The sequence below is a fragment of the Dasypus novemcinctus genome, chromosome 3, assembly GCF_030445035.2.
Source record: "Dasypus novemcinctus isolate mDasNov1 chromosome 3, mDasNov1.1.hap2, whole genome shotgun sequence".
NCBI classification, from domain to species: Eukaryota; Metazoa; Chordata; class Mammalia; order Cingulata; family Dasypodidae; genus Dasypus; species Dasypus novemcinctus.
In genome coordinates, this window is record NC_080675.1 from 172,461,219 (window position 1) to 172,481,305 (window position 20,087).

The 20,087-nt window shown below is 46.5% G+C and overlaps 1 protein-coding gene and 1 long non-coding RNA gene across 2 annotated transcripts in view; one reads left to right on the top strand and one right to left on the bottom strand.

Moving 5' to 3' along the window:
- Positions 1–20,087, top strand: part of ZSCAN2 (zinc finger and SCAN domain containing 2) — a 23,412-nt gene continuing 3,325 nt past the window's right edge. The window contains exons 1-2 of the mRNA XM_004479613.4: positions 1–136; positions 1,764–2,277. Coding sequence (XP_004479670.1) covers positions 1,875–2,277 — 403 coding nt within the window. The 5' untranslated portion in view covers positions 1–136; positions 1,764–1,874. The remainder of the gene's footprint in view (positions 137–1,763; positions 2,278–20,087) is intronic.
- The window catches only part of LOC139438732 (uncharacterized), an 11,776-nt gene continuing 8,088 nt past the window's right edge, over positions 16,400–20,087 (bottom strand). The window contains exon 3 of the long non-coding RNA XR_011648488.1: positions 16,400–19,091. This is a non-coding gene — a long non-coding RNA (uncharacterized lncRNA). The remainder of the gene's footprint in view (positions 19,092–20,087) is intronic.

Here is a 20,087-nt window from a genome sequence, read left to right on the forward strand (position 1 = left end):
TGGGCGGGCCTCTCCCGTCCATTGTTCTCGGCGCCCCGCGGGCCGCAGCGGTGGTGACTCCCGAGCGGCCGGGCCGGGTCCGGGGGCGCTTTTGTGCTCGCAGCCGCCGCCGGAGCAAGACCTGGTTCCCGGACAGGTGAGCCCAGAGCGACAGGCCGTACCCGCGCGGGCCCGGGGAGTAGCTCGAGGCGAGGGGATAACGGGCCTGGAGCCGCTGCGGGCAGCCGTGCTGGGGGGAGGGGCGGGGGCGCGGGGCTTCACGCACCCCCTTTGGCTCGGCACTCCGACCCCGACCTTCTCCCCGGCGCGGAGCTGCGGGCCTGTCCAAGGGGAGGCGCAGGGGTTGGACTGGAAGGGACTTTGACGACATCCCGCGCAGCCTCCTCATTTTACAGATGGGAAAACTGAGGTTCAGAGGGGACGGAACTTGCCCCAGGTCGGACCGAGAGTTAGTAGCCGACCAAGAGCGGTTTTCCCGGGCTCCCGAGCAAGACTTCTGTTATACCTTTGTCTCTTCTAGTCATTTGGGGAAATACACTTTGAAACCCACGATTTTATCCCTCCAGCTTTTTTTTTTTCTTCCTTTTTCCCCCTGCCTTTCCTCCTTTTTCATTTTTTGGGTGGTTGTTCTCTGAGTCTTGACGGTGTAGTAATGATTAAAAAAATTTTTTTTCATCGCTTTTATGACGCTTATTTTAAATTGTCATCCCTCCGCTCTTAACATTGTGAAGGGTTTCCGTCTCAGATTTGTCCCTGAGTGTATGTGTTTATTTTTAAAGGCAATTGGGGTCATGCTGTATCTGTGGTTTTTCACCGTTGCTGTTTTTTTTGGTTTTATCGTTATCATACGAGTTTTATCTGAAATCATTAATGTTCAACTTTTTCAGCATAATTTTAAAAATATTTAAAAATATAGAGAGTGCAGAAACTTTAATTTTATACATTTGCTTGTGGGCACTCATTGCTAAATCAAAATATGAAACATTTCCAGCGCCTTAAAAGGCTGTTTGAGTCCCCAGTCTATACTCCCCCCACCTCCACAAAGTGGCCATTATTATATCATTATAGTTTTAATGGCTGCAAACTCCTCTACTGCTGGATGTATGGATTAACCATTTCCCTGCTGCTAGATTTTTAAGATGTTAATTTTTTGCAGTTAGAAACAATGCTGTGATCAAGTGTCCTTGCAAGTAAATTTCTCTTTGCAAAGATGGTTATATTTTTAAGACAAATTCCCGAGGGACCAAGGCTGGATGGAATAGTATGAACGTTTCTAAAACTTTATGTAATACTTTAAATTATGGTACTAATACAGTTGAGATATTACATTCCTTCCAGTGAGGCTCAGACTGCCTTGATATCTGATCCATTGTTAACCCATAAAATGTCCCTGTTTGGAGGATGGTGTTATCTCTACTTATCAGGCCATCACCAAGGTTGAGTGTAAGTTGTATGTCAGGTCAAGGTCACTCACTCTGCAGCAAATCTGAGTTTAGGATAGGGTAACTCAGTTCTGCATTCTTATGAGGGCTTTTGAATTTCTAATCCTCATTTTCTGGTCTTTCGGAAAGAAACCTGTCTTTTTTGTGCTTGTGCTAATTCTCTGGCTATAGAGAGAGATGTTTTCAGGAATGAGCCATTCTTCCTGAAGAGGGACAGGAAGCTTCTGTTGATTTGCAAACGAAAGGATCACTGGGTGGTCTAAACTGGGCTGCTGTGGGTTTTAGAACAGCCTGCTGACTGATTCTGGTTATCTTCCTCAGCTGGTCTCCTTGTTGAAATTTATGGAAGGCGATGATGTGAAGTCACCCATCGATCCTGGCTGGAGAAGACTGAAGTTCGAGGCCTGAGCAGTGGCCCCAAGAACGTGGGTGATGGCTGCAGAGGTGCCAAGAGTGACGACGCCCCTGAGCCCCTTGATCCAGGGGCCCCCCGAGGACGATGAGCCGGAGGAGGAGGTCACCACCATGCTCCTGGACGAAGACTCCTGGGTACAGGAAGCCATACTGCAGGAGGATGGCCCTGAGCCCGAGCCCTGTCCCCAGAGTGCCGGCAAGGGCAGCCCCCGTGAAGAGACGGCTGGCGGGCCCCAGGGCCCGCTGGGTGGCCTTCGCGAGCTCTGTCGTCGCTGGCTGAGGCCAGAGGTGCACACCAAGGAGCAGATGCTGACCTTGCTGCCAAGGGAAATCCAGGCCTGGCTGCGAGAGCATCGGCCCGAGGGCAGTGAGGAGGCAGTAGCCCTGGTGGAAGACTTGACCCAGAGCCTTCGAGACAGTGGTGAGATGCAGACCGCATAGGGAGAGGGTGGGAGCATCCCTCCAAGGTCGAGGAGTGTTGCTGTTTGCAGAGGAGAGTCCAGGACAGGGTGGGGGACAGCCCCCAGCCCTCCACCCTGTCTGCAGGCACTCTGCCCCTCTGTCCTCTTGCTGGCTGCACGCGCTTGTATACGGAGGCAGCTCCAGGGTTTAGGTATAAGCTGGCCTTAGAGGAAGGGCCTTAGAGGAAGGGCTTGGGGAACTAGTCCTGGAGCTGGAGCTGCAGCTGCAGCCACCTAGGAAGTGCAGCTTTTACTTCTTTTATGTTGTTTTGGGGTGCCATGGGAAGCTGATGGAGGTTGTTGGGGAGAGGGGCTGAAGACTCCTATAAACCATACCTTGGCACCTTCACTAGGTTCTGGCAGTAAACATCCAAATGTTTGAAGTTCCAAAAGTCAGAAAAACCAGATAATCGGAATTTTTTTCAAAGTGTTTTTTTATGAAATCAAGATAAATAACAAGCAAACCACCTGAAAATTGGGGACTTTCTGAGGTATAAAGTTATCCCAGGCTCTTGAAAGAGCCCAGGGGAGCAGATGTGGCTCAAGCAGTTGAGTGCCTGTCTAGTTCCTGGTGCCTCCTGAAAAACCTACCAAAAAAAAACCCCAAACAAACAAGCAAAAACCCAAAACAAGTCAGGGAGCCAATGTGGCTTAGTGTTTGAGTGCCAGCTTCCCACATACAAGGTCCCGGGTTCAACACCCCCCCCCCCCCCCCCCCCCGCTCCCGTTACCTAAAAAAAAAAGCCCAAACTTGGGCTCTTGGCAGTCATTCTCCTGTTGGTCTCCTGTGTTGCTGGTTAGCTCTGGGATCTTACCCTGTTACTCTGCTCTGGGGCTCTGCTCTGCTGTGCAGTCGGAAGCCAGGCCCAGCTCTCTTGATGACCAGATACTGACTTCCAGACCCGTGGGAAGTGGCTGCCTTTGTGCTGATGAGAACTGCAGGAGACGCTGAGAGAAAGAAGCCACGGGAGGGAGAGCAGTGACCCGGGCAGGTTGCATGAGGGTGTGACGCTCGAGTAGACGTGTGCAGGATGGCACAAATGGCACAAACTGGGAAGGCGCAGGGCAGGGCGGAGGTGTGGCTCCTCTTAGAGGAGCTGCGCAAAGCTTTGGAAGGTGGAACCAGTATACTCTATTCATTTAGGTGACAGTGACGAGGGCTGGCTCTCGTGTTCTTAGGAAGTGGTAGGAAGTGGAGTTTGTGGAAGTGGGCTGCGGTTTGGACTGAAGGTCATTGACCTCAGCAGGTTCTTGAACTTGGGCCCAAAGGGCCTGGGAGGAGTCCGAGTTTGGCCACAGGATGGAGGAGAGCAGCCAGGAAGCCGCATAGTTATCCCGGGTTTGCAGGGGTGGGGGTCTGACCAGCTGGTGGACAGCAGTGGAGGAGGAGGAAGTTGGACACATCTGAGGAATAATTAAGGGACAGCTTATCAAGCTCTTCCTGTAGGCAGTGTGCTTAGCATCTAACATGCAAAAACTCATGTCATCTCGCCACCTTGGGAGGTAGGCAGGATTGTTGTCACCACAGTATTTAAGTGCCATCTGGGACAGGGCAGAACTAGGATTTGAATTTGTGTTTGAGGAGGTGGTCCACGTTCTTAAGCATTTAATCACGTTTGATGCTAAGTGATAGTTCCTGGTGGGGTGTTGGGATGAGCGGAGGAGGATTAAGACAAGGTCAACTCACGGGGAGGCATCTGGTCTGGAGGATTCGGCAGCCTGGGAAGGGAGGGGAGCAGAGAAGGAAAAGGAAAGTGATGTGGGCAGAGAGTTGTGGCAACTCCCTGCGCCCGGGAGATCTGAGGAAAGGTGTCCTGTGGAGAAGGGGCTGACATCGAGAGCCTCCTGCGAGCCCAGCCCTGCAGCGGCAGCTTAGCTGCACTAACCGTCCTGTGCGCTGGACGGGATTGTCGTTTACAGGTGCGGAAATGGGAGCTCGGCCAGCTGGAGCCCCTCCTCGAGGTCAAAAAGCTATTAAGTGCTGGAGCCAGAATTCAAACTCCGGTCTGTTCTGAGATTCCTGTTCTTGACCCTCCACCAAGCAGCTTCATTTAGGGCAGTGGTAAATACAGTACTGGGGTGTGGCAAGAGATTCAGGCTAAGTGTGTGTACTGTCAAAGGGGTGCTGATGCAAAATACCAGAAATTGGTTAGTTTTTATAGAGGGTACTTATTTGGGGTAGGAGCTTACAGATACCAGGCCATAAACTTCCCTCACCAAAGTCTGTTTGGAGCAAGATGGCTGCAGACATCTGTGAGGGTTCAGGCTTTCTGGGTTCCTACGTTCCTGGGGTTTGCTTTACTCTGGCTCCAAGGTTCCTTCCTTCCTTCCTGGGGCTGGCTTCTTTCCTCTGTGAGCTTAATTCCCAGGGCTCCAGTGTAAGTCTTCAGCATCAAACTCCAAAATCAAAACGTCAGCATTAAAAGCCCCCAGCTCTGTTCTTTGCCATGCCCTTTATCTGTGAGTCCCCACCCCCAAGGGGCGGGGACTGGGTGGGAACTCAATGCCCTAATCATTACTCAGTCGGGCCCAGGTACAGATCAGATTACAAGTGTAATCCAATATTTCTTTTGGGAATTCATCAATTATATCAAACTGCTACATTCCACCCTCTGAATTCCAAAAAGTTACTACAATATTCAAAAAAGCCTTAAATCAGTTACAGTGCAGGTACTAAATTGTATCATAGTCAATTTAAAGAAATACAGTTGGTTTTGGGGCTAGGCCCTGTCTGCTATAGACCTTTGAAATTTACAAAATAATTCATTTGCTTCCAATACACAAATGGACAAAGGATAAACATTTTCATTACAATAAGGAGAAATTGGGAGGAAAACATGAGTCACTGGTCCTCCAAAGTTAGGTAAACCTGCAGGGCACCCTCCACTGGATTTCAAAGTCTGAGAGTCATTCTTAAGATGATGGTTTCTTTTCCTTGGGGCCATATGGGGATCCACCCTTTCTACAGGTTTGCCTCATGGCAATTTTCTTGACTCCACCCTCATCAAGCACTTGGGTGTTGACCGAGCTTCAGACCTCTCGCTCCGAGAGTGTTGCAGTAATTGCCACACCTCATCCAATCTTTGGGTTAGTCTTAAACCCCCTAGTACAGTGATGTGAAGATAACATTCCCCCTAACCTTTGGCATACAGGCTCAACCCTCTCAGAGCAGTGAGCTGACCACCTGGCTTTCCCTAACCTTTGGGGGACAAGTTTTCCCCTCTCAGACCTATGGGGTGTTGACCTTAACCGCCCTAATCTTTGGGGAATGTGCTCCACCCTCTCTGCACCCTGGGGCAGCAAAACTCTCCCAGAACAGCGACAGGAACCTCCACCCTTTTCAACTGCTGGGGCAAACTCTCTCCCTTGGGGTGGGTGGGGTTCTCTGGGTGGGTGGGGTTCTCTCTTGGCCCAAGGTGATGTCCTAATTCAAGATTCAGCTTCCATGGTTTTTTACTTTCCCCTTCAATCTCCTTTTTATGTTCCTTTTATTGTAGGCTGACAGTGGTTTTGTTTATACAGCTCTCTCAAAAAGTCTGTTGGTTTAGCATGCAGGAAGCAGGGGTCCAAGCCATCAGACTGTAAGACTTTCCACAAGTCTTTCCTCCGACATAACTGCATCTTCAATCCTGATTTGCAAGTTCCAAGTTTAGTTTAGTTCTCCAGTGGGGCACTTTCATCTGGGAGCTTGATCTCCAGAGGCTTGGAATTTCCAGAATCAGTTTCTGTTCTTTGTGCTGGACAGTTTCACCCTCAGTATCTCTCTCTCGGCTACCATTTTGCTCTAAGCTACACGCAGAAACCAAGCCTCATTCTCCAGGTTTACTTTGGAAATTCTTCAGCTAAATGCCCAGGTTCGCCATTTTCAATTTTTGCGTTCTGTAAAACACCAGGAGTTAATCTTGCTAAATTCTCTGCAACTTTAAAACACAGATTGCCTTTCCTCCAGTTTCCGATAATAGTTTCATCAATTATTTCTAAGGCATCATAAAAAAGTCTCTTGCATTCATACTGTTATCAACAGTCTCTTGAAAGCAATCTTTTTTTTTTTTTAAGATTTTTTAATTTATTTAATTCCTCTCTCCTCCCCCGGTTGTCTGTTTTCTGTGTCTTTTTGCTGCGTCTTGTTTCTTTGTCCGCTTCTGTTGTCGGCAGCGGCACGGGAAGTGTGGGCGGCGCCATTCCTTGGCAGGCTGCTCCCTCCTTCGCGCTGGGCGGCTCTCCCTACGGGTGCACTCCTTGCGCGTGGGGCTCCCCTACGCGGGGGACACCCCTGCGTGGCAGGGCACTCCTTGTGCGCATCAGCACTGCGCATGGGCCAGCTCCACAGGGGTCAAGGAGGCCCGGGGTTTGAACCGCGGACCTCCCATGTGGTAGGCGGACGCCCTAACCACTGGGCCAAATTCCGTTTCCCTCTTGAAAGCAATCTAGACCTTTTCCATCAAGCATTTTACAATTCCTCCAAACAGTACCCCTTACCCATTTATAAAACCATTCCAGCATTTCGGTATTGCAAATTGCAAAAGCACTACCCCACTCTCAGTACCAAATTTTGTATTAGTTAGCCAAAGGGATACTGATGCAAAATACCAGAAATTGGCTGGTTTTTATAAAGGGTATTTATTTGGGGTTGGACCTGCACATACTGGGCCTATTCAGGAGGTGGCCTGTGGGCCAGGAGGAGGGGCAGTGCCGTGCTGGGCAGTGGGCGCTAGGAAGAAGACGGCAGTTCTCAGGGCACGGGCTGACCTGGGCGGTGAGGCGGTGAGGGTGACAGCACCATTTACCAAAACCGAGAGCCCAGGGCCAGAGGCTGCTAGTCTCCCATTGGACCCTGCTGCGGCAGCCTGAGTGCAGGGCGCCCTGTCCTCCGTGAACATTCTAGAACATTGTAGTCCTCGGACGGGGACGGGGCTCCCTCAGGGAGAAGTCCAGGGCAGCTCCCCACCTTCTTGAGTATGCAGACTCCTTAACAACAACCAGAGGTTCCTAAAACCCCACATAGTACAAGTTGAATTTTGGTTATGTTGAATGTTAGACTTCTCTGAATTCAGTAATGCTTTAAAGTGAATTGGTATTTTATTATACGAGAAGAGGGCCTGTAAATGAAAAGTAATAATGTAAAAAAAAGTTGAAAGAAGTAACATAAGTCATTAAATATTCAGATCCCTAGAGATATTTAATAGGATGTGGATCCAAGCATCCATACTAAAACTCTGCCATCAGGGGCCACGTCTAAGGGACTGGAAACCACTGAATCAGCATCATGAGTTCAACCCTGAGAACTCAGAACGAGCTTCCCAGTATTAGGCAAATTGTCTTTGCTCTGCCGTTTTGGTTTCATTGGAATATGCATCAAGTAGGTCCTAGATTTCATTTGAAGCAAAGTACCTGATTTTCTTTGACCCTGAAAAGAAAATTCTTCTTATTTTTAAAAAAACTCTTACCCTAATCCAGAATGTGTTTTCTTGCCTCCTGGTGGATGTGACAAGTTGGTAATGGACTCCAGGAGGTGCAATCAGACACTAGAGAGGCCAGAGTGGTTGAGGGCTGAGGAGGGGCCTCTGGGGTTGTCCTTGAGCTGGGGCAGTCATCAGGTTAGGGAGGGATCAGGTCTCAGCAGGTGTCCCTGAGGAGATTACAGGCACCCACTGCACCAGCCCTTGCCTCCTGGCTTGCTGCAGGCTTGTGCCTCCATCTTTCATGATGGGGCATGTCCCAGGCAAGAGTGTTTGTTGGTCCTTAGACCTTCGGGATTGTCTCAGTTGGGCTTCATGTTTGTCTGACAGATGCCCCTGACCTTTCTCATGGTGCCACAAGAATGTCTGCAGTTATCTTTGTCCCCTCTCAAACATTTACTCACTGTGAGACCCTTTGACCTCTATGCTCTTTGTCCAGCTCAGGACCTTTGGACACATCTACCAAGCGCAGGGTATTTCCAGGCCTGGTGAGACAGTAGTTGTTTAATGTTTGACTAACAGACCTCTCAGTGCCCACATTTAAAGTACCTTAAAATTCCAACTGTCAGACCTGTTTAAGTGGTAAAGTTTACCTCTGTTGTGGAGGACTGTCATTTTAATCCCCATTCCAGTCCTAATTCAGGCTCTTTCTTGGTATTTCACTTGAACTCTTGCAGCAGCCTCCAAACTGAACCAGCCGTCAGCCTCTTCCCCTTCCATTCCAGCTCCTCCCCTCCATTCAGGGTGATCAGGCGCTCTCCTGCTTAAAATCTTTGAGTTCCCCAGTGTTTACCAAATACGTGACCTCCTTGCTCTCCCTGGCATTCCTGGCCTGTGTCCCCTGCAGCCCAGCCCCTTCCCCTCCCCTTCCCCCTGCTGCAGCCCTGCCCTCTTCAGACCAGATGGTGCTGGTTCTTCAACGTAGTCTATGCTTTCCAGCATTCACCTTTTGCTCCTGAGTTTTTTTGCGGGGATATAGCCTTGTCCCATCTCTGCAACAAAATCCCACTCGTCCTTTGGGATACACACTTGTAGAGACTCTGTCCAGAAAGCCGTCTTAACTTCCAGTCCCTCTTCCCTGTCCCCATTTCCACCAGCTGGGCCTCTGCTAAAAGTCACCTCCCCTAGAACATGTGGATTTGCATTCTCTTTTGGCTTTTTATCATATTCCATCTTGTTTCCTATTTTTATGAATACTGGTCTTATTTCTTCCAGGAAATTTAAAAATTCCAGGGAGCAAAGAAACTGTTTTTTTTCTTTCTTTCTTTTTCACTTTACCAGTACCCAACCCAATACTCTACATATATTGTCAATGGAATGAGTAAATGAGCCAGCTACCTACCCACCTTGCCCAAGCGTGGAGAGGCTCCTCTGCTCAGATAGCAATCTCCTTCCAGGCTCACTAGCAGATGGGGCTCCTGACACCCTGGGAGCCAGGTGAAGACCGGGCTTTCAAAACAAAGTGGGACCAAGCCCAGATTGGGCAGAAACTGACCAGGGATACTTGTGAATCTGCAAAGGGAGTGGAGCTAAGACTGCAAGTAAGATGGGAAAATGCCCCGGCCAGTAGGAAGTGAGGGAGGCAACTTAGACCAGCAAAGGAGCACTTCATATTAGCCAACGTGGGTTTTGTTCTTAGAGCTCCATATTAAGCTTTTGTTTCTACTCAGCCAACCCAGTGAAGACTATAATGTGTAAGCTGTTAAAACGATTTTTAAAAATAGAGAACGTATTGGTGGGTGTGAAGGTGTGTGCCATTCCCATTTTTCAAATTACAAAGGCTCAAGGAGCTCTGTCTTGGCCTGGATATAACAAGTGAGTGACATTTTCCACATGGCGTTACCTCCACACTCCAGGCATAGTACGTGGGGCGAATAACCAGGACAGGCTTTGAATTTGGAAATTTAGGTTTCGGCGAATCCGCTCTCCAGGGGAGATCATTTGCCCGAGAGCCTCTCCACTGCGGAGCTGGTGGTGAGGGCTGTGTCCCCTGATGGAGAAAACGAAACTTGCCCGGGCTGAACTTGCAGGTTCAGTGGGAGGTTTCTGGCTTGAAGAGACCATCTCTTCAGGGATTTGACGAGGTCTTTCGGTGCAGGCACGGGCGACCCACGCGGTTCACCTCTGGCTGCCGTGTTTTCAATCTGCCGCGGGCCCACGGAAAACCAGTTATAAAAAGCATTAGTTATTTCCATCACTGTTGCTGGATTTCCTCTAGGTTCTTGGCAATGTTACATAAAAGAATTTAAAACATGCCTTTTTAGTAAGGCCAGTTTATTAAGGAAATGAGAGAAGAGAATAGAAAAGGGAGAAAATCACAGCTTACGGGTCCCTAGGTGTGCATGCAGGTGGGTCCAGGCAGAGAAGGGGAAAAAAGGGACGATTTAGCCTCTGCACTTGCTTTTTAAACCGTTAATTCCTCCCCTTGTTAATGTTGGGGGGAGGGGTCCCTGCTGTTTGCTGTTTTGATTGGTTACTCCACGGGGGATGATTGGCCCCTTGAGGCCCCTTGAGAGTATCCGGGCTTTTCCTTGATTCTGGATGATCAAGGAAAATCCTAGCGGGCTCTTCCAGCAGCTTTCTGGCGCGGGTCTTTCTCTCAGAGGATTTCCAGGTGAAAATGTTTTTCTGCCAGTCATCTCCCCATTCCCTTAACCAACCTGTCTCATTACTGCTTGCAAATTACCCACTTAAAAACAGAACATGTCAATGTGTTTTTTTCTGGGTGACTTGGGGAATGACAACCTAGATTTTCCAGGACAATCCTGAGTTTTAAAATGTGTCCTTGTAAATCATCAAAATATCTTAAATTCCAATAGTTGGCAGCCAAACCATACCTCCTAGACTGTCTTACATCTGTAAGCATCCTGGGGCCAGAAGTCATTTATCCAATTCTGTGGTCCAGCTTTTGGGTCAGAAAATACAAGCACTATAGAACTGGGACAGCATGTCCCTGAACTACTCTCTAATTGCTCTACCAGGGTTCACCCAACTTCCTGTAGGAGGTAAACAGAAAAATCCCTTCAGAGCCGGGAGGCGGGGGACCAGTGTGTGCATCCATTGCAGCGGCCTCCCCACCCCAGAATCCCACCCTAGTGTGGTTGCCAGTCAGGGTGGAAGGGGAAATGCTCCCCTCTTAGCAGGTTTATTTTATTTCTAGGAAGCTCCATCACCTGAAAAGAAACTGCTGGCATCAGAGGCGAGCAAAGGGGGAAATTAATGGGCTCAAAATTGATAAATTTTTGACATATAAATCCTCAGACCTTTCGAGCATTGGCTTTCAAAGTGAGGTCCCTGGACCAGCAGCAGGAGCAGCAGCATTTTGCTGCATTAAAATGCACATTCCTGGGCTCCACCCTAACCTACCGAATCAGAAACTTCTTCGGGGTGGGGCCCAGCAATCTGGGTTCATGCTAAGGGTTCTGGTGCTCAGACTGGGCCACACATTGGCATCATCTGCGGGCCACCCCCACCCCAGATGGTGATCTTTGATTAACTTGGCGTGGCGTGTGGCATAGGCCAGAGTGTTTTAGAAACAGGTGGTTCTAATATGCAGTAAAGTTTAAACCCACACTGCTCTAGAGCGGGGTTCTTTTTTTTTTTAAAGATTTATTTATTTATTTTAATTCCCTTCCCTCCCTCGGTTGTCTGTTCTCTGTGTCTATTTGCTGCTGCGTCTTGTTTCTTTGTCCGCTTCTGTTGTCGTCAGCGGCACGGGAAGTGTGGGCGGCGCCATTCCTGGGCAGGCTGCACTTTCTTTCGCGCTGGGCGGCTCTCCTTACGGGGCGCACTCCTTGCGCGTGGGGCTCCCCTACGCGGGGGACACCCCTGCGTGGCAGGGCACTCCTTGCGCGCATCAGCACTGCGCATGGGCCAGCTCCACACGGGTCAAGGAGGCCCGGGGTTTGAACCGCGGACCTCCCATGTGGTAGACGGACGCCCCAACCACTGGGCCAAGTCTGTTTCCCTAGAGCGGGGGTTCTTAATATTTTTTGTTAAACGGACCCCTTTGCCAGTCAGGTGAAAACCAAAGACCCCTTACTAAGTCCACACTATCCTGTGTATTATTTAATAAATAGATCACACTCACACCAACACGTCCCCACAAGAATAATGGTTTTTGTTTTTTTATTATTTCAATTCAAGCTCACAGCCCCTGGTTAAGAACCCTGCCTGAAAGCCTTGTTTCTCAAAGTGTCCGTGGACCAGCAGCATCAGCATCACCCAGAAGCTTAGAAATGCAAGTTCTCAGCCCTACCCCAACCCCCTGACGCAGACTCTGCATTTTAACCAGATCCAGGTGATTAATATGCACCTTGAAACCTGAGAAGTTTTGCTCTTCACTGGAGAGGAATGGTGGTTATCCACCTACTCCTTTCCAACAGTTGAGCCAAAAAGTCAGAGCTGACCTCTCCAGCAGAGAGGGTTTCAGTGGTCACAGGCAACACCAGATCTGTTTTGAGCTTACTGTCCCAGCAAAATGTGCCATCAATGACTACAAACGGATGTAGAATAGTTTTTCTTAGCTAGAAGGAGAGCAGGGAGTTTTAGGAGGTTGTAAGCTTGTATGTCTTTTTAAAACTACAATTCTCACTTTCAAAACCAAAATTACTTTTCATTTAAATGTTTGAAATGTATACCATGCAGAATTCTTAGGAACATGTAAGTATTCAGAAATCAAGCCGTCATAGACCTTATAACTTCAAAATGCCTGGCAGTCATTCATTTAAATGGATAACAGTTTCTGCTGTTTTTGTCAGTGGTTAGTTTTCAAGCAGCCAAAATAGGTGGAGCCGTGCTCTTGGCCACGCGGCCACAGGGGTGTTTCCTCCGGACCCGCCACAGCGACACTCCAGTGGGAAGAGCTGACTGGGTGTCACCTGGAGAGGAATCTCTTCTGCTTTTTAGACCAGTGGTTCTGACCGTGGTGTCACAATCTGGTGGGAGATCTTTACAAGAATTTTGAGGGGAGCGGATGTAGCTCAAGTAGTTGAGCGCCTGGGTTTGATCCCTGGTACCTCCTCAAAATAAAAATCCACCTCTCATTGGGGAGCAGATATAGCTCAGTGATTGAGGTACCTGCTTTCCATGTCCAAGGTCCTGGATTTGATGCCCAGTACCTCCTAAAAAAAAAAAGTTTTGAACTTTATTCACACTATAATACCAATGTTTGTGACCAGTTTATTTCACTGATAGAAATAAATCACAGCAAATTCAAGTTTATCCCCTGTAGCAGTTTGATATGGTTATGAATTCCAAAAATAGATATTGGATTATGTTTGTAATCTGATCTGTACCTGGACCTGACTGAGTTATGATTTGGGGCTTTAATTGGGCCATGTCATTAGGGCATTGACTCCCCTCCCCTTGGTGGGTGGGGACTCACAGATAAAAGACATGGCAAAGGACAGAGTTGCAGGGTTGTTGTTTTTTTTTTTAAAGATTTATTTTTTATTTATTTCTCTCCCCTTCCACCCCAGTTGTCTGCTCTCTGTGTCCATTCGCTGTGTGTACTTCTGTGTCTACCTGCATTCTTGTGAGGCGGCACCCAGAATCTGTCTTGTTTTTGTTGCATCATCTGCGTCAGCTCTCCGTGTGTGCGGCACCACTCCTGGGCAGGCTGCACTTTTTTCGGGCTGGTGGCTCTCCTTATGGGGAGCACGCCTTGCGTGTGGGGCTCCCCTACGCGGGAAACACCCCTTTGTGGCACAGCACTCCTTGCGCACATCAGCACTGTGTGTGGGCCAGCTTACCACATGGGTCAGGAGGCCCTGGGTTTGAACCCTGGACCTCGCATATGGTAGGCAAATGCCCTATCCGTTGGGCCAAATCCATTTCCCCAGAGTTGGGGGTTTTCTGATGTTGGAGTTTGATGCTGAAGACTTAATCTGGAGCCTGGGGAATTAAGCTCACAGAGGAAAGAGAAGCCAGCCCCAGGAAGAAAGGAACCTTGAACCCAGAGTAAAGCAAGCCCCAGGAACGTAGGAACCCAGGAACCTGAACCCTCACACATGTTGGCCACCATCTTGCTCCAAATAGACTTTGGTGAGGGAAGTAACTTATGCTTTATGGCCTGGTATCTGTAAGCTCCTACCCCAAATAAATACCCTTTATAAAAATCAACCAATTTCTGGTCTTTTGCATCAGCATCCCTTTGACCGACTAGTACACCCCCATATTGGCATGTGTTGCCCTGACAGTCACTCTGATAACGCTTCCAGCATGGGAGAAAAAGAGGCTGCCGATGGCCAGGCAGGGGGAAGATGCTGTGCTTGTGAGCCCAGAATGTGTGTTGAGGGTGGGAAAATGCAAGAACCGTTGGTTTAGTCCGGGCTGAGATTGCTGCTTTTTTCTATTAGCCAATAAGGAAAGAGGTTCTCTGGCAATTCAGAAACTGCTCAGCGAATGGTTTTGGACAGTGGTCTAACCATTTTGAAAAAATAAAATTGGATCCCTAAGTTATCAACTTAATCAGAAATAAATCCCTGCTTCACAGCTTACACCAAAATATTTTAATGTATGTGCTGCTGAAGCAAGGACTACACCAAAATAAATTCCAGATGTATTATAGATCTATGCTATAAAAGTTCCACAATAACATGGAGAATATTGTTACAGTCTTGGTAGGGAGGGACTTCTTAAGCAAGACAGAAAACATCAAAGCTAGATTGGCCTCATTTAGATAGGAAAAAACTCCTGAGTGTGATGGAATTGGACTCAGATGTGACCTCTCTACACATGCTGCTTCTGTCACTTTTACTGAACCTGTAGTTGCCACTGGGGTTGGTGTATGCTCAGGAGACTTGAATCTGTGGACTGTCCATGTGCCATCTGGGCCCTGAGCCTCAGCAGAGTTGCAGCTCCTACTGTCTGGTTCTTTGGACTTACCCAGGTCAGCTAAGAGGGAGGTGAAGATGGTCATTCACCACACTAGGGAACTGAGAGTGCCTACAACTGCAAGCAGGAGAATTGCATCCACCATCCATGTGGAATCTAAGCCCCTCTCAATTAGAGGTGGAGTGGACATCACCATCCCAAGGCCCACAGGATGGAGGAATAAAATGTGGATTAGAGTGGACTTACTGGTGTTCTTCTATAGAATTATTGTGACTCTAGCAATGGAAGAAATTGTATCATTGATGTGGAGACTGGTCACGGGAGTTGCTGAGGGCAGGGAGAGGGAAGAAGAGGTGTGATATGGGGCCATTTTTGGGACTTGGAGTAGTCCTGAATAATATTGCGGGGACAGATGCAGGACATTATATATCCTGCCATAATCCAGTGAATGGACTGGGGGAGAGTGTAAACTACAATGTAAACTATAATCCATGCTGTGTAGCAGTGCTCCAAAATTATTCATCAAATGTAATGAATGTGCCACACTGAGGGAAAAAAAAAGATAGGAAAAAATCCTTTGTATAAAAAAATACTATGAACAGTTAAAAGATAGTGTGCAGACTGGGAGGAAATATTTGCAACTAAATATTGTAACATAGCAAATAAAAGTCAAAATCCTTGACCTACAGGAGCTTTGAGTTGGCAATTTAGAAATGAAATACAAATAATATAACTGAAAAGATGTCCAACCTTATGAGTGATCAGGGAACTAACTATCCAAAGCAAGATATTATCCTTTTACTATTAGACTGTTAGAAATTTAAGTGTTCCTAAGAATACTTTGCCTTTCCGAGCATTTATTTAATAATGATTCAAAATTAATTTTAGAATTTCTCTAATATGTATCAGGTCACCTATTTTAAACTTGATAGAGTACAGAAAATTATGTATAAGAACCATATATATATATTTTTTTTTCCTGAGGTACTGGGGACCAGTGATTGAACCCAGACCCTCATGTGTGGGAAGCTGGCGCTCAACCACTGAGCCACATTGGCTTCCCTGAGTTATTTTTCATTTGTTTTGCTTGTTATTTGTTCTTGTTTTTTCAGGAGGCACTGGGAACCGAACTCAGGCCTCCCATGTGGAAGGTGGGCACTCAACTGCTTGAGCCACATCCACTCCCCACTATATATTCTTTTGCATCTATGTGATAAACTTTTTTTTTTTAAAGATTTATTTCTCCCCACCCCCTCATTGTATGCACTTGCTGTCTGTTCTGTGTTCATCATGTGCACTGTGTCTGCTCATCATCTTTTTAGGAGGTACCAGGAACCAAACCCAGGATCTCCTATGTGGTAGGGAGGCACACAATTGCTTGAGCCACCTACATTTCCTGCTTGTGTCTTTCATTGTTTCCTTGTTGTGTCTCCTCATTGTGTCATCTTATTGCGTCAGCTCACCACACCAGCCCATCGTGTCAGCTCGTCTTTAGGAGGCACTGGAAACCAGGAACTGAGCCTAGGACCTCCCGTGTGGTAGGCAGGTGCCCAACTGCTTGAGCCACATCTGCTTCCCTGGGATAAACTTTTCACAATCTGCTTATGTCTTCCAGAACCTGAATTTAGTCACAGACAAATATATATGGCTTTACTTATAAGTGGACAATTAAGTGTTTAATCCAAGAAGAGCAAGCTTGTTAATTGTGTTTATAATGAAGCACATGAATGAATAAAAGGCTCAGTATTTATTTATTTTTATTTTATTTTATTTTTTTTAGATTTTATTTATTTATTTAATTTCCCCCCCTCCCCTGGTTGTCTGTTCTTGGTGTCTATTTGCTGCGTCTTGTTTCTTTGTCCGCTTCTGTTGTCGTCAGCGGCACGGGAAGTGTGGGTGGCGCCATTCCTGGGCAGGCTGCACTTTCTTTTCACACTGGGCGGCTCTCCTCACGGGCGCACTCCTTGCGCGTGGGGCTCCCCCACGCGGGGGACACCCTTGTGTGGCACGGCACTCCTTGCGCGCATCAGCGCTGCGCATGGCCAGCTCCACACGGGTCAAGGAGGCCCGGGGCTTGAACCGCGGGCCTCCCATGTGGTAGACGGACGCCCTAACCACTGGGCCAAAGTCCGTTTTCCCAAAAGGCTCAGTATTTATATAGATAACTATTAAGGTCAGTTAGAACTGCATTCCCACCTGGGCCAGATGTCACTTTCTCAGAGGGGCCCTCCTTGACCACAGAGTCGGAAGATGCAGTCCAGTCTTTCACCTTTGTTCACCCTTTTTTTATTTCTTTCACAGTACTGGCACTATCAGAAATTATCTTCTCTCCCTGTTAGAATGTCAGCTCCTGGAGGGCAGGGGCTCTCCTGACATGGATGCTTAGTAAATATTTGATGAGCAAATGAATAAGACTGTGCATATTATGTGAGGTTTATCAACTTTCAAACCACGTAGCATAGTCCAAAGCCCTTGTTTCAATTCTCTTTATAGATATGGGGGAGATCAATAGTAAGAAAACACAACCCTTTCTATCTCTTTAATGGCTGACTCATGGCTTGATTTCCATTGGACATCTCGGCCTTCTGACTGGTCACAGCCTGCTTTCTCAGACCACTTCCCTATATTTAAATATCTTCATCCTGATATCTTGGAATAGCAAACCTTATTTCTTATAGTCAGTCACACGATTTGCCAATTTTAAATTATATCCCTTGACTCCCAGGTATCACAGATAAGGAAGTCAGTGAATATATCTATATCCCCTTCTTTCCTTCACCCCAGTTTTTGTTAGGGTGTCACGTTACGTGCCATGTAACGTTTCTTTTCTTTTTTTTAGTATCCTAACCACAGTAGTTTTATTCTTTGTTTTAAAGTTAAAGTTGTTCAGTGTCTATTTATAATCTTTTTGCTCTAGTGTCCCTTTATTGCTTGGTTGACTGAAGTTCATCTCCTAGTAGTTCCCTCAAGAAGGGCTCATAGAAACAGTATTCCATGAACTTGGCATGCTCAAAACTACTGTGGTTAGGATACTAAAAGTCTATAGACTTTGTACTTGAAGGATGGTTTTGTTGAAGATAAAATCTTTGACATAAGTTTTGTTGTCTTGGCTATCTTGTAAGTATTCTATCATCTGCAGGCATGGGTTGTTACTGTAGGTGATCACTCTCTACTGTAATCTTTTTTGCCTTGTTCATGAACTAAGCATTCTGGGTTATTTTTCCTTGGCCCACAGTAGACTTTTCAATGGTTCTTATATCTTTATAGATTATATCTTTAAGTTATTTGTTCTATTGTTTTAGTTTTTTTCCTAGAGGACTCCAAGGTTAAGCTTACTGATTCTTTAACTGCCTAACTTCTGTTTCTATCATTCCCTTTAAATCTTCTAGCTCTTTGTTTCCATTTCATTTTATTGCTTTTCTCATTTCAATCTTCCTTATCCTTTACTGTGTTTCCCAAGGTGTCTGTTTTTCTTTGTGCTTCTTTCTACTTTGTCTTCATTGCTCTGGATTTTTTTTTTTCCTCTTTCCTGAGTTCTTTCAGCTCACATTTCATTTTTTCTTCTTGTCTCACCATCTCTTCTCCAAGTTCTGCTTTGTGGTCTTCCTTCATAGAGGTGGTTGCATCATTTAACTTTTTAAAAATGGTCACTTTTTTCAGTTATAATTCTTAGATTGTTTGAGTCCAAGGCTCCCTCCTTCTCTGCTTTACAGAAACAGACTGCTTCCTGTATATGTTGTGCATCTGTGTGATTCTGGAGGTAGCCTCATCTCCTTTGCTTCTGTGAACCAAAGAAGCCAGCCCTGCTTTCCCCAGTTCCCAAATGCACTGTTGACTAGAGGGTGAGTCCCTTGCCTTCAGGAAGTGATTTTCTGCTTGAGCTTTCTGAGCTCCACTTCTACTGCTCCCCGCCCCCCTACTTTTCATACTGTTCTCTTCACTTCCTCCCTTACAGCTTCTGCTTCGTCTGTGCTGCTTTAGGAAGGTCCAACGTGTGTTTTGGTGTCTTTAGTGTCTGCAAATGCTTTCTTTCTCTTAATTTCACCAAAAATGATGTTTGGGTTATTGTTTGCTTGCTTCTGATCTCAAAGCAGAACATACCAGTTCTTCTGATTTGAAAGCAGATTATTTATTAGCTAAAATTAAATGGGTAGAAACAGTTAAAATAATACACTCTGAATGGATATATGCATTGCCAGTGACTGACACCAACTAATGTCTCTGTTCACAGGACTTTTAAAGTCTTCGAAAAATTTGTTGGGTCACATTAACTTGCTGAAAATAAATCAGGGTCTTGGTCAGAAGGTCCTTTTTGAAAAGATAGGGTAGCAGAGTTCTGTGCTAGAACTTGCAGAAAACTGTCTTGCAGGAGGTTGAGGAAGAGCTTCTGGCTCTGGCTGATCAGGAGGATGCCTTGTGCCCCTCGTGCCTCCATTCATCTCCTGGAGCCCTGGTTCACACATTCACCAGCAGCATATCTGTTAGTGGGAACACAAAATAGAACCATATGTCTGTTTGCAAGTGTAGATAACTTGTTCATTGACTAAAGGATAATGCAGTCCTAGGTCCTGCCCTGAAAGGTGTGTCAAATTTTATCATGCCCATGTTCGGAAATTTACAATAACGTGTGGAAACTAATAACCACGGGATGGAGCATCTAATATTAAATAGTTTATTAGCTTTAATAATGAAATGTCATTAGGACTTTGAATAATTATTTTCCTAGTTTATCTTCCCTGCTTCGGCTAGAACTGCTTTCTCAGGAGGTCTCATTTAGGTCTTAGAAATAATCAGCTGCCATCTTCATCCATAAAAGCATTGTTTTAATTCTGTACACTCTGCATATTCCTAAAAAAGGATTTCAGAGACCTTACAGAACTATAGCACAAGGAAATATAGTTTAAAAAAATGGAAGGAAAAAAATAAATAAAAGTACACAAAATAATATGCTGCCAAGTATTGTGCTCTGAGCTTTTTGCTGCGAGCTACCATGCAGGCAAAGCAAAGAGGGAGCCACAAACAGGAGCGTGAGACAAACACAAATCGGTTGCTTATAAGCAGCTCTTTTGTGGTCAGAGGGAAATTTCCTGCTCGGGTTCATAAAGAGAACATTGTGTGGTGTGAACAGGTCATCAGCAACTTCCTGGCAGCATTACTGCTCCTGGCAGCTGTTAATTTCTAATGACACTTGTTTCTGACAGCCGTGCTTCAGTGTTGACAAGGGCCATTAAACCAGGGTCCAGAACAGGGCGACCCAGCTTCGCAGCTCTCTGCTGTGCTGATGTAGACCTTGGCATAGATTGTAGAGTCTCTAGTCTAGGGAAGGGACTGCACATTCTTCCAGCCATGCTCCCTAATGATTTCTTTCACCCAAATAATTGATGAGAGTTTGAAAAGTTCCTGGAAATAGATATTTTATGTCACCAAGCAATGCTCCTGCCGTAGACAAACTTGCAGGTTCTTCTAACAGCCTT